Raw genomic sequence first — 16,843 nt, forward strand, 5'->3', positions numbered from 1 at the left:
GAGAGAGAGAGAGAGAGAGAGAGAGAGAGAGAGAATAAGAGAGGAAACATTTTAATCAACACTATGTGTCAAGCACATTTGTAAAGTGCTTTACATTAATTTATTTAATCTTTTCAACCATCCTGTGAGGAAGGCACCACCATGCTCATTTTTCAGGTGAGAAAACTGAATTACAAAGAGGTTATGTACCTCACCTAATATCACACTACCAGTCAGGTTTGAGTTACTAGTTGAATCCACGCAGTTTGGGTCCAGTGTCTAACTCTACACTTTCTTTAGGGCTCAGTCTCAGTCACCTACACAGTGAGGCCTTTTAAGATCACTCTCCCTACCTAACCCTCTTTTTCATTAGCCAACTCTGAAACCCCCAAGCAATCTCCTTCTTAGGGTTGTGCTTGTCATTGTTGAAAGATATGATGGAGCCCAGTTCAATGCAAGTGAATCTAAGAGGATATAAGCTAATGTATTGAGGTGAATAGCCTTTCGGTTGTCTAAATTTGTCAAAGACCAGTATTTATTTATGCAAATTACCTGTGTTCATGATAGGCTTCAGTAGAACTGAAACACTTAACCAAGCGTTTTCATCCCAGCAGAGTTTGCACAGTCCTTGACACCTGGAAACGGTCCTGATACTATCAGCTCATCATTGTTATCAGGCACTGGCCTGGCACTCTCAGCCAGGCCATAGTGTTCTCAGCGGAATACACACATTTTCACAAAACAGCAACATCAGACAGGGCTACTCGGCAACCATGATGAATCAAGAGGGAAGCAAGACCTTTTTATGATTATGTCTGAATACAGGCAAGAACATAAACATTTTCCAAAGCATAAAAAATAGCCAAATCACCCTATCCTGCCTATATGAGTGATCGCTTTTTACCAACCACTGCTTTGTTCTCACCCTGTTCTTCGCTCCTTCTAAATAAGATTTATGAAGATACCTAATCATAGAATTACCTGTGCTTTTTGATAGCATCTAATGTAGAGCAGAGCCCCACTTCATTGAACCCTGTCTCCAATCACCTAACACAAGGCCAAAACATGTCTACTTCCAACATGTATGAGCAGTCCCATGGTCTCCCTTATTGCAACGAGCAGCAAACCCACCTTGATCATCTACAGGTGTGTTCTGAATGGTCTTTGGCTGGAGGACATGAATACACTCTTATTGTGTGATCCACACATTTAACACTGATCTATGCAATTTCTTTCACGTGTCTTATTATGTTTCTCAATTATATTGATTCTTGCAGGCACTGAAGTTATCGCTCTGAAAACTTATGTTGGTGTTTTATGTTAATTACTTAATGACATTTATAATTGACCGAACAGTTCACATTTTCTTTTTCTTCTTTAGGAACCAACTACTATTTCAGCAATGGAGCTTTCCACTAAGCAGGTACTATGGCTATGTATTAAAATCAATATTCTATACTTTTTTTAGTTGTATCTTTCAAATACATAAATATATTTATCATCCATCAAATTTTACAAATGTATTAATAAATGTTCAATAAAACAAGCTAAAAGGAAGACTGTTCTTACAAATTAGGAGAATGAAAACTGAAGACAATTTTCATTGCCCTCATGATTTTGACCAATCTCATATATGTCCTATAAATATATTTCTTAGATGATTATTTGTTGTAAATTTTCATTTATAATATTTCTTTTTTGGACATTTTGTAATATAATTTAATTAATAATTATTTTCATTTATTTCTATCCTTTAAAAATAATAGTGGTGGATATTTCAGAATATAAATAAATTTATAACTTAATTTAATTTGCATGTATGAACAAAATACATTTTATTGAATAAAATTATGCACTGGACTATATATGTTTGGAGGATCTTGACTTAAAAGGTAATTTTACTTTTCTAGTAGTTTTATGTTCCAGAGAAAACATTCAGTTTGGCTAAATATGAAAGGAAAAACAGCAAAAATGGTCACTGCCAAATGATATTATTAAACTCCATGAAATCAGAGGTTATGGATAGCATGTTAATAGTCTTTTCATTCACACTGAATGAATGCTTTGGCAAGACACTTCTAACAAGTTATATTTCCCCATAAGTGTTACCTAGCCTTTCTATCCAGTATATAACTGGTAAATATATATATATATATATATATATATATATATATATATATATATATATATATATATATGCTTGGATACTGAGTTGAATTAATTGTTAATTATTAAATAACCTAGTAGAAAAAAAAAACAAAACAGAGTGGGGAGCCCCTCACTCATTGCAGTGAAAGCTTACCTACAAATTTTTAAATATGCAAATCACTTGGCTAATATCATTCCTTGACTGTTCTCTGACCATGCTTAACCCCTAAAATTGTACAAGATACTAAAATACCATTCCATTAAAAGTCAGTGTATAGCCTTTCGTCACATACCTGTCAAAAGATTGATAGTCTCCAAAATATTTACAGAAACTCAGAGTGCCGATGTTATTGACTTCACACAGTTATCTTACACTTCATAAGCATGCGTTCACCTGTTCTTGTAATCTAAAAATGGTCAAATGTTGGGAGGGAAATCGGGGGATTTCCAGGAGGAGAGCGAGACTAGGGTATCCTTTTCTGTAATGATGTTTTAAGTTATTTATTCTCTGCTAGCCTTCATTCCCAATCTTAATTACATTATATCCAGTATTGTAAAACATTCCTTCCTGTTTAAAAAAAAATGTAGACCACTTTAAGAATTGCCTATTAAATGCAACACATTTCACCAAAAAGCAAACAAAAAAAAGCAGTTTATCAATTTAAAATACCATGATAATAAAAATACCTCTAGCCTTCATTCTCCATTACTGGAAGTTTGATTTTGTTAGTATGTGACTCAATTTCACTCCTGCTCATGGAAATTTTAAAAGTGAGGCAGTAATTCCAAGAAGGAAAAGCAGTGTTGCAACTAATTTTATGGATAAATGGACTCATCTCCTGCTTTATGACCTGCAACTTGTTAAGGAGGAGAGTGAGAAAGCCTGTGGTGATGTTAAATTGGGCAGAAAAAACACATCAGGTTACTTACTGGTGACTGGATTATGCTCAATGGTGCCTGCAAGCCTCCCCTATATTTCATTTAGATAGCATAATTAGTTTTGCAAATCATTAATAGCACTGAAGAATAATTGTCAAATATAAGCTAGCCATTGAGTGGTTTTTAATTTTTGGCATTTTATCACACTTCAGGTTTTCATTACAATAATTTCACTTGCCATATTTTGGGTTTTCTATTTTATATGTAGTCCATCTTTGAAAGTGTTTTGGACATGCAATTTTATACATATCCATTGCTGACTGTCAGGCAATTTGTAGTATTTAAAAGAGCACACCATGGTTCAGAGAGCAGCTTTTCTGTAACTTATGCTTTATTTATATAGTTGAAAGATGAAAATACTTTTAAGATCTTTTTTATGCATATTGTTACATGTTTTAGTATTTACACAACTTTGATTTAAGGCTTGCTATAATTATTTAATCTTTAGTGCAAGAAAAGGTATCAATGACACCAATTACAGTAAAATGTGGAGAAAACAAAATAATTTTATTTGTATTTCATTTTGTGTTTACATAAATTTGCAGCTGATATACTACAGTGGCTCAACTTTGTTAAAGGCATTTTTCACACAATACTGAAATCTTGAATAGTTGCTGCTAAAGTGTTGTGGGGTATTTTTGTTTTTCTTTTTCTAGATCCTGTCTCAATTGGTAACTCCAAATTAATTGAGGATAAGACATTGCAGAATATCTTATCTGGATGCATGCTTTAAAGATTCTGATAAATATGCTTGTTTTATGGATAAGGAAAATAAGTCTTAGAAAAGCTGTGTGAAGGTCACAAGGTCACATATACAGTTAATATAGGGCAAGACCTAGAATCCGGGTATCTGATGCCCAGTACAGCCCCTTTCTCATAATACCTGAGATCTTGGTTCAAGTCCACTGCACTTGTCAAAGTGTACTTGATGATTTTTCCAATAAGAAGTAATTTAGTAGCTATGTTTGAAGTAATCTTCCTGGAGGTAATGCTTGGTTTTATACTTATAAAATACACCTGTTTCAGTCCAATATTTAAATTTTGATCTTACTCTACTTTATTTTATTTTACTTATTTATTTATTTTAGCTGAGCCATCCTGCCACCTGTTGGCAGCTCAGCAGCAGCTCAGCTCAGGCCGGGAATTGAACCAGTGACGCTATTGCTCAGAGCTTGCACTCTTGAGTGAGCTTTTAACCAACTGAGCCACTCAGCCAGCACAATCTTACTCTATTTTAAATGGTGGCAATATCTGCCAGGCCTTTGAAGAAGCTACCAATTACTGGGATAATTTTTTTTAATCCACTAATATAAATTTATCTTTGATAAGATATGTATAAGTAAAAATTTTTTAAGAAAAAAAGGGGATTTGAAAAACATAATAATTTTTGTCCTAACAGTAATCTCTTTCCACAGCAACAACTATATATCGGCTCCATGGCGGGGGTCGCCCAGCTCCCGTTACACAGATGTGATATTTACGGCAAAGCCTGTGCTGAGTGCTGCCTCGCCCGAGACCCTTACTGTGCCTGGGATGGCTTTTCATGCTCGCGCTATTTTCCTACTGCAAAGAGGTAGGAAAGATATTAGAAATAAAGGCAGTTGCTGTTTCTGTTTATCCTACCTAATTCTATTTTTGGAACAGCTTTCTTCATATAAGTATATAAACTCTTTCTGATGAGTAAAAACAGGTTTAGAGGATTTTTTTTTTCTTTCCCTTAATTAGTAAAGAAAAATCAGAAAACTGTATAATCCAATGATTGGGTATTAACTATAATGGAACAAATGGTTTTAATAAATTACTGAGGGAAATCTGAAACATCACAATAATGTCCTTGAATATTTACACTTGGAAATTATAAAGTTTTGCAACTTTATGTTAAACGGGGGGAAAACAGGGCCAAAGCCACAGAGGAAGTCACAAACAGAATCAAAAGTGGGCCTTGTGTTTTTTAACCAAAATGCTGGTTTGCCCCCCAAATGCTCTTCTTTTTCAATCCAGCAACATTCTATCCTGGTTTTAAATTTTAATAAGGCAATTTATATCCTTGGATAAACAGAAAATTTTCAGAGAAATTTATTTAACTTTAGAGTCTTAGGGAGTACACAGGGACCCAGTTATAAAAAGTTAAGAAAAATTATTTCTAGTTTTGAAGATATCATTTTTTTGTATAATGTTGATTAGCATCAGAATATAGATCTTCATTTGACCCAAAATATATCTTTATTTGACTCAAACAGTTTAAAGGGTCAAAATTGAATTTATTATAGTAATATTATAGTATCATCTTGTACTTGCAGTGGTTGACTTGAAGTATAAAACTATACAAATATACATATATATATATATGTATACACATATATTTAGGTATAGTCTTGGTAAAGCTTAAAAGAATTTTTGTATTTTTTGGTCATGCTTAAATAAAAGTTGCTAAGATATGTCTAGAACTTATCTAAAACATTATGTTTACATAAAGCATACTCGTAGCTGTAAGTTGCTGTCTGGGAGACTGAATGCATTAGGAACAGACATTTGAACATTTGATATAATGTTATATTCAGGAGGTGAAGTTAGACTCAGGAAATTCCTAGCACATCCTAAAAGTTGTGTGCAAACTTGGTTTACGTTTTCTTTAAAAAATAAAAACATTTGCTTCATTTGACAAAAGAATCACCACAACATATTCTTCACTGCTCACTTATGGCTACCTTTTTCTGTTGGTATTTCCAAGAAATGAGCAATGATAGATGAAAGTAATATACAATATCTTGCTAATATAAATCTAAAGATTAACAATATACACACAACCTATACAATCATAAAATAGAAATCAGCATTATCAAGCCACTGCATTTTAGGATACAGATATATATATATATATATATATATANATATATATATATATATATATATATATATATATATATATATATATATATATATATATATTTATAGTAATGTTGTGCATGAAGCTATGAATGTGAATTACTTTCATTGCTAGTGAGTTGTGTTGTACATTTGCTTTATTTTAAATGTTTGGGGGAAAAAAGATTAGGTGAAAGAAATAACCCTAATATCTAATAAAATCTATTGATTATATACTTTAGACAAATTAACTATAATGGTAAATCACCTATAACTTAATCTATCATATAATCAGTCCATATGGATTAAAACATAGTTATCTTGTTAATGATATTAATGTAAATGTAGTATTAACTAATACCATTTAATAAATACAATTTTCTAAAGCCTTTAATATTCAGGATTGAGATAACAAAATTATATCACTTTCATAGACCTTTTGTAGGAAATATAAATTTAAAACAAAACTGTGTGGAGATAATGTGTTATTGATTAAAGAAACCATGGATAGTTTAATAAACAGCAATATGCATTTTTACAGCAATCAAATTAAATTATTTGACTAAGATTTTATGAGTCTTGAAATCATTTAACTCAAGGGGCTTTAAAATGTTACTCAAAAAAAGTGAAATTCATATTTTAACTAAAAATGAGTATTATTTCCTTTTCATGCAAAAGTGTATAGCATTGCCTAATTTAGTAATAATCCATTAATAATTTTAAACTAACTTTAATAAGAAAAATCAAAATAATCATAACTTCATTTATAATGTTAAAAGCTGCATATTATTATATATTTCAAATGTGTTTATTGTATACCTACAATCCAAGATTGAAAGAATTATCATTAACACATTTTTTGTTGTACCTTGCAGATTTTATTTAATCCAATTTCATTTATCTTTGAAAAAGATGTTCAGAGCCCTCACATTTATCTATTCTTTGTGATGGCGTTTTTCAAAAGCTTAAATTGCAGTAAAAAGTGCCTTCCCAAATGCTTTGTGGTTCGTGTTTCACAAGTTCTCTTGTTGGCTCAATTCTGAAATTTGCAACATCTGTTGATAGTCTCACCAATTCTACAAATAGAAATCTATAAATACTTTGGAGTTCTAAATTTATGAATACAGTAACAAATTCCATGTTTGCAATTCTCAATGGCCTTTGTGAGAGCTCTTTTCAGGGATGGTAACTAACTTTGCAGCAAGACAATACCCATTAAAATAGATGCAGAAAACAGTTGGGCAAGTGTCCCCAATCTTTTCCAGTCTGTTACACATAGGCAATCTCCATTTTTAGCCTCTTTCTGGAACTACACATCTAGTTTGCACCACAATGGCTGGAGCCAACCTACTTCTTCCCAGTCAACCATTAGCAAAGTGCAGAGAAGGTACCCAGAATATCACACAACTAACATAATCTGAGCAGTAAGATGTAGGAGAAACTAATTTAGAATTTTACAGCAAATTTGGCTTTTCTTTTAGAGGTAAATTCATTGTCTTCTCTCTCGCCTTCCTCTGACAAAAGGAAGCCTTGCTCCTCAATATTTATTGTTGCTTTTCTTTTTTTATTCACTTCACAGGTAAATCGGTTTGCAATCATAGCCATATGATCATGAAAGAAATGTTTTATTTTCAAAAGGTTGATATAGCAACCAAAAAGGAAAATTGAAAACTAACTTAAAAATAGAACTCGTAGTCTTAATGCTTTTAAACTTAACAAAAATCTATTTAAGGAATTATGTATATACATTAAGAGCAAAAGAACGTTCATGTGAATTTTAATTTCCAAGCTTACTCCCTCATTAGTAATCAGAAAAAAACAACATTTAATTCTGTTTATTAAAGAGATGGGCTTTTATTCTATATTTTGTGCTTTTTCCTCAGAGTTCAAGGTGTTAAGAATTCAGGAGTTTATAGATGTTAGATTCTTATTAATTGACATGCAGTAGCAAAAACACATGGATTTTCTGTTATCAATACTTTGAAAGACTTTTAGCATGTTGTTAGTACATTTGTATAATTTCCCATTTTGATCATCTTGGAGACTGCTCTTACAGGAACAATGCGCTGCTTTTAGAAAATTTCTTATTCAGATGTAGGTACATAAGCTCCTAGAATCTTTGCTTTTTTATTCTTAATTCTTATGACAAACTCCCAAGAGGGAATAGAGATACAATAATACCTTTTAAATGTAATCTTTTTAGACGCACAAGACGACAAGATATAAGAAATGGAGACCCACTAACTCACTGTTCAGACTTACAACACCATGGTAAGTTATAACATTTTTCATCTTTCAACCCGCTAATAGCAGGATAAAATCATAAGAAATAATGCATGCTCACATTCATGTAGGGCACACACCCCTTCCAGAATACTTAGAGAAATGCAACTAAAAAGAAAGAAAATCAAGGAGGAAGAAAACTCTAGAGAACACAAAGCACTGAGTTATGTCTTACTATTGCAGGTGTGATAAATTCAAGATTTTAGACCTGTATGAAACTTAAAGCTCAATTTTCTCATATCAACAAAAGGAAGCCAGTTTCAGTACATGTTTTCAGTAGCAATGTGATAGTAGTAGGCTACAAAAATATTCATTTAAATATAGCAAGAAGAATGTGTGTTCTTAAAATAAGCCATGCAAAGTATTCATTAATATGCTTATGATATAGAACCGATACACTGTTTTGGGTTTCTAGTCAAGTAGAAGATAATGCCAATGTCTTCACACTGATTTACTAATAGGATATTCTCTTGAACTGGGGATTTTTGGACCAAGTTCATTTTATGCCTCTTAAGAGACTGCAAGGCCTGTTTAATGTCAGTTTAATGCTGAAATACCAACCAATCTTCCTTTAAAATGCAGTAAAATTGTAGTATGGCTCAGTCCTCTACTTCAACCCTCCAGCAGAAGTAATAATGAAGCTGTGCTTCCCTCTGCTGGGGATACTTATCAATGGCATCACTGCTGATGAGCAATTCATAGTTAAAAATGGCTAAAATGTAAACATTTTACATGTAATTGAACATGATTATCCTATGAACTTTTTTGGTGCCTTTAACATTAATCCTAAAAGAAGGTCTAATATTTTTATCAGTTAAATTGGATTTGATCTACTAATTCTACAAGTAGAATATTCATGTTTCATGAATGTTATAAAAGGAAACTCACTGCACAAATAGCATCCTAGAATGCACCCCACCTAGCAACGGTTCTGAAAGTTGTACCCCCTGTTATGTATCCCTATACGTGCCAGTGTGTGATTCATGAACGCTCACAGGATGGTTTGAAGGATGTCAATTACAGGAGACAGGTAGCCATGAATTGAGCCTACAGGCTGGATCTATTTGCTTGCAAATTTTTTTGCCAAGGACTTTCCAGTTTGTTCGTCATTAGAAACAAAAATGATAACACTAAATTAGAGCAAATGCTATGAATTTCTGTCTTTGTACAGATATAGTGCATTATTGACATACCCTCCTTAAATTTCTCAAATGACGTAATTCAGTTGGAAGACAAAACATGCACTGGTCTTCCATTAATCTAGCTCACGTAAAACATTGAATTATGATCCATTTAAGCAGTATTTTGAAATATTAGTTGAATTAAAGAATTATTTGCTTAGCTATGGAGAAACTAACGATAATAACTGGAAGTAAAAGAAAAGACAATGTAACCGGACCTCATTTTTAATCAAACAGATTAATATGGACCTTGTTATTTTGGTCATTCTTATATCTCTAGGGCTATCACAGATGCAATATCATGAATATCAATAATAGTAAATATCGTGTAGATATTTAAAAAATATTTTTGAATGAATAATCTAAATATTTCAAGCTATAACATAGATAATTATTGTTTTTGTTTTTCAGTAATTTGAACTAAATAACACCTATTATTTATTGTGAAAATAATTTAAGTCATATGTTGTTATTATTAAAACCATCATATCCAGAAATAAAATCTCTTAAGAAATATCAACCAATTAACTAATAAACAATTATTATATACCACTATATGTTGGAAACTATGCTACATTTTGAAGATTTCTGGAGAATTTTATATATAAATCTATATATTTTACTAATAATTTTTAATGTAATACAACATTTTATAATTTTAATATAATATTTTACAGATACACCTATTTGTTTAATAATCCAGTCCCTTCATAGACCCAGTTAGAATTATTTTTAATTATGTATATGCTGCAATTATGAGTGTACATATATAAGGAAAAGCTGACCAAATGCATATTTATTTTTTACGAGGCCAAACGCGTATTTTTTGAGACTGTGGATAAATTAACATTGACTGTTGATTGAATGGGCATCAGAGAGTTGTTCAGATTTTAAAGTTGTGTTTGAATAAAATTAGACTGGAAAAAGCCTTGTAAAAATTGAGAATATAGAATTGCTTAGCTATAGAAAGTAAAACGAACATAAATCAGCTTTCCTCCTGTTCTTCCATCGGAATGTACACTGTAGGGAGAAAAGAGGATTGCTGTGGTTCACTGCTACTGGGGCGTGCGCACGCGCATCTGCATGAACAGCTCAAAGTAGATGTCTGTGATATATGGGAGGACATGGTAAAATAGTGCAAGAAGCTCTGTAGCAATAAAATATTCCCTTTTAAAAGGCCTCTTTATTCCTTGTCTTATTGTACTGATAATTGACCAAGCATAAAAAAATATACCCCAAAGATTATAGTCAATTTCAAATATTTGGGCAGTAAGTCAGGCATACCCATATGGCGAGGCTGCGGCCAACCATTAGGAACCAGTGAATTATCCTGGAATGGGTGTTATCAATATTTGAAAGTGAAATAGGCAAAAATCCAGAGCCCAGCCCTTTTAAGTCATGTATGTTGCCTTGCTAATGTCACATCTCACATTGAATAAAATATATATGCTCATATGGAAACATATAAAGATATGAGATGTTTTCACAAAAAGCTGCTAAGCAACTTGAAGCCAAATATACACTTCAGAACAATCAGTTCCAGCTGTCATGGTAAACATATTTTGTAACACTCTATATTTTACATATACTGAGGTTTTAATAGAGAGGCTATCTAAAATAACTCAGAATTAAGTGGAAGAAGTTTACTCTCTATGAAACCTTTAACACTCACTCAGTGCTCTGCTCCCTCTCGTGTTCAGGCAGCACTAAAGGTGAGCTGGTCTAAGGAAAATATAGAAACATCCAGCTTCACGCCCCTTGATACCCAACATGCTCTCTCCTCCATTACTGGTGGCCATTTACCTGGGGAAGGCTTAATATATATATATATATATATATATATATATATATATATATATATATACACANACACACACACACACACACACACACACACACACACATATACTGGCAGATCTTCTCTCCCCATTCACACCACATACAGAATGCCAAGGAGAAAACTCAGGTTGTTTCTAATATGTCCCCTTCCCTAAAATAACTGTTGTGGCCAAAATTGGACCTCGTCTGACTTTGTATTCAAGAGCACGAATGACTGAGTCAATTTACCTTTAAACCACCTCCCATGGAATGAGCCATACTATGATCTACATGTCCAGAGAACAAAAACTACACCACAAGTAACATTTTTAAAAATTAATATCATCTCAGACTCTTGAATCTCTGAAATATTTTATATCCTAACTTCTAGTTTAATGCCATCATTGAACTTTACTTTGTAATAGTTCTCTTGGCTCGTCTACGTACATACATTTCCTTTCTCGCATCCTGTAATAAAACATCCACAGAATTCAATTTTCTTAATTATCTCCACAATTAGCTCAATTTATGTCCTGGTCGACATCAAAATCATTCCAAAATTTTATAAAGTATCTTTGGCAGTGTCATCTTTATGGTCTGCAGAGTTGTGATTTAGTATTTTGTAGCAACACTAATCTGGCCTGTGCTTTGGCTTCTATTGTACATGTAGAAAATCCAACTATGAATCTGAGCCTTTAGCCCCAAGAGAAGCTTCAAGATTTGATAGACGACCATGATGTCAGCCTTAAAAAAAAAATCTCTAACTTTAATAAATTACCAAATTGTATCAAGTCTAAGATGTCACTGAATGTAAGATGCAACATTATGTTATGTACTGCTAAGAAAGAAATATTGTAAAAGATGGGCAATGCAATGGATGGTCCCAGCATCAAGCCAGGACGCAATATATTTCAGTATTAGCACAAAGGGGAAATACATCTCCATGCAGAAGAAGATAGCAAGGGAAATATGCTTGTTTCCATCACAATTATGGGTAGTGGAAAAGAGGTAAAAATACCTCTTGAACCACAGGGTGGTATTCATGAGGTTGACTTTCTGAATTCACACTAACAGGTGGACCACAATTTTAATTTGAAGAGGTATCAGGGTAGTAGGGTCTCATGTGTCTGGCAGAAGAACACGGTTTTTTCTGGGAGGAAGTCACTTCACAGATCAAGAGCAACTGTAAGACACATGCTGATCTCAGAGATCTTAAAATATAAAGAAGTGTGCATCTAGAATGAGATTTCTACAGTATTATCTTCTGTAACTTTTGTAAACCTATATTGAAACTATTTTTACTGGAGATGACCAGTCATCACAGTAGTCATCTCCTTGTAGTACCTTAGGCAAATAATCCAATTTTTCATAGTATATGTGTGCAAGACATGCACATCCAACCTGAGTAAGAAGACTTTTGAAATATGTCATGCCATCATTGTTCTTTATTAAAGTTTTAAATATGTCATCAGAGATCATCCAAGTGTTTTACACCTATGATTTAAACATTGTAAATGGAATGTCTTTAAGCATGCTGTATTTTTTAAGTTCCAAAACTTATCAGGACAACATATGAAAATGCAAGATGGTATTTTCATTAGTGTTTATGGAAGATTTCTGCTGTAGCAAGTGGGTGATTTCCATCATCTTGTACCATAACTCTTAGGGAAAAGTAAATTAAACATCAAAGTTCATGTTTCCTGTTTTTAAATATGCAATTTCCTATGATAATTTTACTCAGGTATATAGAGTATGTGTGCTTTCTTGGTAAAGCATTTGCTATAAAATTATGAAAATAAGACATGTTCAATACAGACTAAAATATTGAACTAAAATAATATTACAGTAGATGTCTTCATATTGGTGTGGCTTTTTAAGTTTCTGCCTTCTATATACTAAGAAGCATTGCAGACTCTGACATCACAAGATATTAAGTACAGTATTAAATGCAACTATTCAAATGGTTTCATAGTTAATACCTCAATTTCATTTTTATGTTTTGAATTAATAAATCTCTAAAAAAATAAGATACTAATGACTCTCTCTGAAACAAATCCTTATGAGCAATAAAATTAAAATACCCTGGTCATATCTGTCTATCTATCTATCTATCTATCTATCTATCTATCTATTAACAAGAACATATTAAACACAAATCCACAGGAATCTGTGGATTCAAGGAAGATTGGAAACTACTTTAATTATGAAATTTTAAATGCTATACACTGGTGGATAGTTATTTCCCAACACCAGAGGCAGATCTTAATTTAGAGCGTACTACAAAGTCTTTTAAAATTTAAATTCATTTTAGCAAGTTGATAAATTATAAGTTTAAATTTTCTCTAAGGTTTCATTAATTGAATCTTTTTTCATACTTAACAAAGAGTTGTATTAAACACATGGACTTTAATATATACCTATGCATGCATTTCTAGGTGCATTCATGCATGCGTGCAAACTAGCATTTAACATACATTGACAGAGAAACTCATTGGTATGAGAATCACAGAAAACATTGGAGAAGCATTGTACTGAGCATCATCTTGTAAATAAAGAGGATCACTGTTATATAGATTAGTAATACTATAGAATTTGTTTTTAAGTGAACTACAATATAGAAGATTGAATCAATTGTTAGTAGTCTTCATAGTCAGATCCAAAACTATACATGTATGTTAAAAATTAATTGAATTTTCTTTTCAAATTTTTGTATTTGTAAATATTTTATATCTTCCCAAGAGTTATTAATTCATCTATGAAATGCCTTTTCAGCCAGTGCTACTTATAAAGATATAATTCATCCATTCATAGCCAAATTCATCTTTTCTATTGATAAAGTGCCTGCTGTATCTCTGGAGAAAGTCATCTAGAATCTAGTAAGGAAAATCCAAGTAATGATGTTTTTACTCTAAAAGTGCATAGCTGCAATTTTCTATGTCACCAAGAATTGATGGGCAACACTTCCTTTCCTCCTTTGCTTAACCTTTAAGAATGAATATTACTAAGAAAAAATTTTACTGTAAAATATTAAAATTACAATGTGATAAAAACAACTGGAATTAGATTTATCTTTATGTAGTTCAGCAACTATTTGCTAAATATTTAAAATCATTTACAACCACTCCCCCAAATTAAGTTTTACTTTTATATTATTTACAAAATTCAATTTTTCAATAACCTAAAGGGGAAGACATCAAAAATGATAACAAAGATCAAATAGTTGAATAAATATGTGGTTCACTACCTCACCCATCTCTGACTTTTCTACATGACATCAATTTTTTTAAGATTGTTAAATTATTAACATTTCAATCTTGGGAGACATTTATGGGGTTAAAGTGGAATAAATGGAGAGCTGAAATGTGATGCCTTCTGTTTTTGCTATATTGGAAGAGAATCAAATACTAAATAAGGCCTTCAGCAACATGATATTTCTGGCCGAATGATGGATATCATGACTTTTTGTTGTTACAAAAGGAAGCAATTTATTTAACTTCTTTCTTTCCTCCCATTCTTTCTGGTTTATTAGGCTCATTTCATTTCCATAAATTATCCCACTAAAAGAGGAAATGATTAATTGAAGATTGCTTCCTTAAAAACATTATTTCTTGTCATTAACAGCTGCAGTGTATTGTAACATTGTGTTATTCAAACACACTGTGGTGCTTTTAAAACAATTTTAATGTTTGTCGCTCTCAATTATTTTGCTCTAACTCTTCAATTCAACCCATGAGAATTCATTATACCAATTTAACAATTATATCCTCTTGTCTACTAGTAATTTTCATGACAAAAGTTTGTATTCAAAACAGTTGCTTTCCTCTAAGTGCAAAATGTATTTTAAAAATACTTAAAATGAGATTCCTTTCTTTCTGGAAATCTACAAGATTACTCCTTGGCATGGACATCCTTTAGAGGTAGAGGTGTCCCTGGAGATGTGAGAATGTATTCATGTAATTTATCGAATCTCTTTCTCTTCTTATTATACCATATTTGGAATTTCTGATTTTGGACTATACTTGATTAGTCATCATTTTCCCCCACCAGATCTCAAAATCAATGTTATAACATTCTAAAACTTAACAAATTTAGAAGATTTGAAATGTTTACATTTAACAGTTGTTTAATATCATCTTCTGACACAATCGGGGTTGTAAACTCTATGCCATTTTTAATTGATTAAAGTTTAAATTATTTTAATAAAACTATGATAACTGTCTTGAGGATGTCAAAGTTACATGAGATTTCAGCTTTTAAATACAGAGTTAATAGTTACCTGGATTTTGCCCATTCATCAAATGTCAGCTAAGGGTTTATGTACACCTAGTGCCAGGATTACAGAATACACAGTATGAAGGAAGATAACCAGATTAATAAATAATTATAGCAAATGAGGCTCCATGTGCTCTAAAGACATATGCAAAAAGAGATTTTTAAGAAGCCTAGAAGAGGAAATACTTCCTTTGATGGTAGTGAGGGAGTAGGATTGATGTTGGGGAGGAGTTCATAATTTGTCTTATTATAAATTGTCAATAAAAGATTTTAAGTTTTAAATTAACAGTTGAAACTCTCATAAGAACAGAAATAACAACATCACCTCACGTATTTATGACAATTTCTGTGTCCAGGCATTATACTGCTATTTTATGTAGATATATATTTAAGAACTACAAAAAAGATGTTAAAAAGTGTTATAAAATTTTGTTATCTGTAGTTATTAAATGACCTAATATACTTCAGACAATTTTCAATTGCTTGATTAAAAACAAAGGTAAGATAAAGATAGCAGTAATGCCACACAGGCAAAGCAGGTATGCTGACAGAGAACAAAACCAGGCATGCAGGAAGAACATATTTACCAAAAAATTATTAGGGTAAGATATAAAATTTTCTAACAGGTTTTTTGTTTGTTTTTGCTTGTTTTTGTTTGTTTGTTTGTTTGTTTTTGCCAATGTATAGAGGGAAATATGATTAACAGATGAATCACAGAGTTCATTTAAAAATGAATTGTTCAAAAGAATCTCAATAATTCCTAAAAACTAACACCAGAAAGCAAAAGATAAACATCTAGAAACACTACAATGCAATGAACACCATGCTCAGTAACATCGAACATAAACAGTTAGCAAATCCATACAGTATTACTTATGGGTTCCCTCAACCTAGGTCAGAGGGACCTCACACAACACAATTCAATAAAATTAATTATGTCATGGGATTAACACAATATGTTCCATGCAACTACTCTCAGATCAACTAATGCAGAGGGAGATTATAGATAATATTTACCATGAATATGCAAGATTTCATTACTTTAGAAAATCTTTAATGAACAAGGTTTTCTCAGTTGAGCTTTTGATTTATATTGAATAATTATGAATTTGATAGTATATTGCTTTGAAAAATACTTATGGCATTATAACTATACTATGCTGCCATTTCTATGCTTTGCTTTAATAAAGTCAATATCATAGTACATTTGCATCGTAAGAAAACATTGAAAATCTAGTAGGGATAGAAGACAAGATTCAAAATATTGTTTCAGTCTATAATTTTTTGTTTGAGAGAGAGACAGCCTGAGAGAGAGAGAGAGAGAGAGAGAGAGAGAGAGAGAGAGAGAGAGAGAGAGA

General features: G+C 32.0%; 1 protein-coding gene across 1 annotated transcript in view; it reads left to right on the plus strand.

Moving 5' to 3' along the window:
• Nucleotides 1–16,843, plus strand: part of SEMA3A (semaphorin 3A) — a 230,123-nt gene that overhangs the window by 206,795 nt on the left and 6,485 nt on the right. The window contains exons 13-15 of the mRNA XM_019628456.1: nt 1,361–1,402; nt 4,482–4,639; nt 8,135–8,206. Of these exons, the coding sequence (XP_019484001.1) occupies nt 1,361–1,402; nt 4,482–4,639; nt 8,135–8,206 (272 nt within the window). The remainder of the gene's footprint in view (nt 1–1,360; nt 1,403–4,481; nt 4,640–8,134; nt 8,207–16,843) is intronic.

This window comes from Hipposideros armiger, unplaced genomic scaffold (assembly GCF_001890085.2).
Source record: "Hipposideros armiger isolate ML-2016 unplaced genomic scaffold, ASM189008v1 scaffold_791, whole genome shotgun sequence".
NCBI classification, from domain to species: domain Eukaryota; kingdom Metazoa; phylum Chordata; class Mammalia; order Chiroptera; family Hipposideridae; genus Hipposideros; species Hipposideros armiger.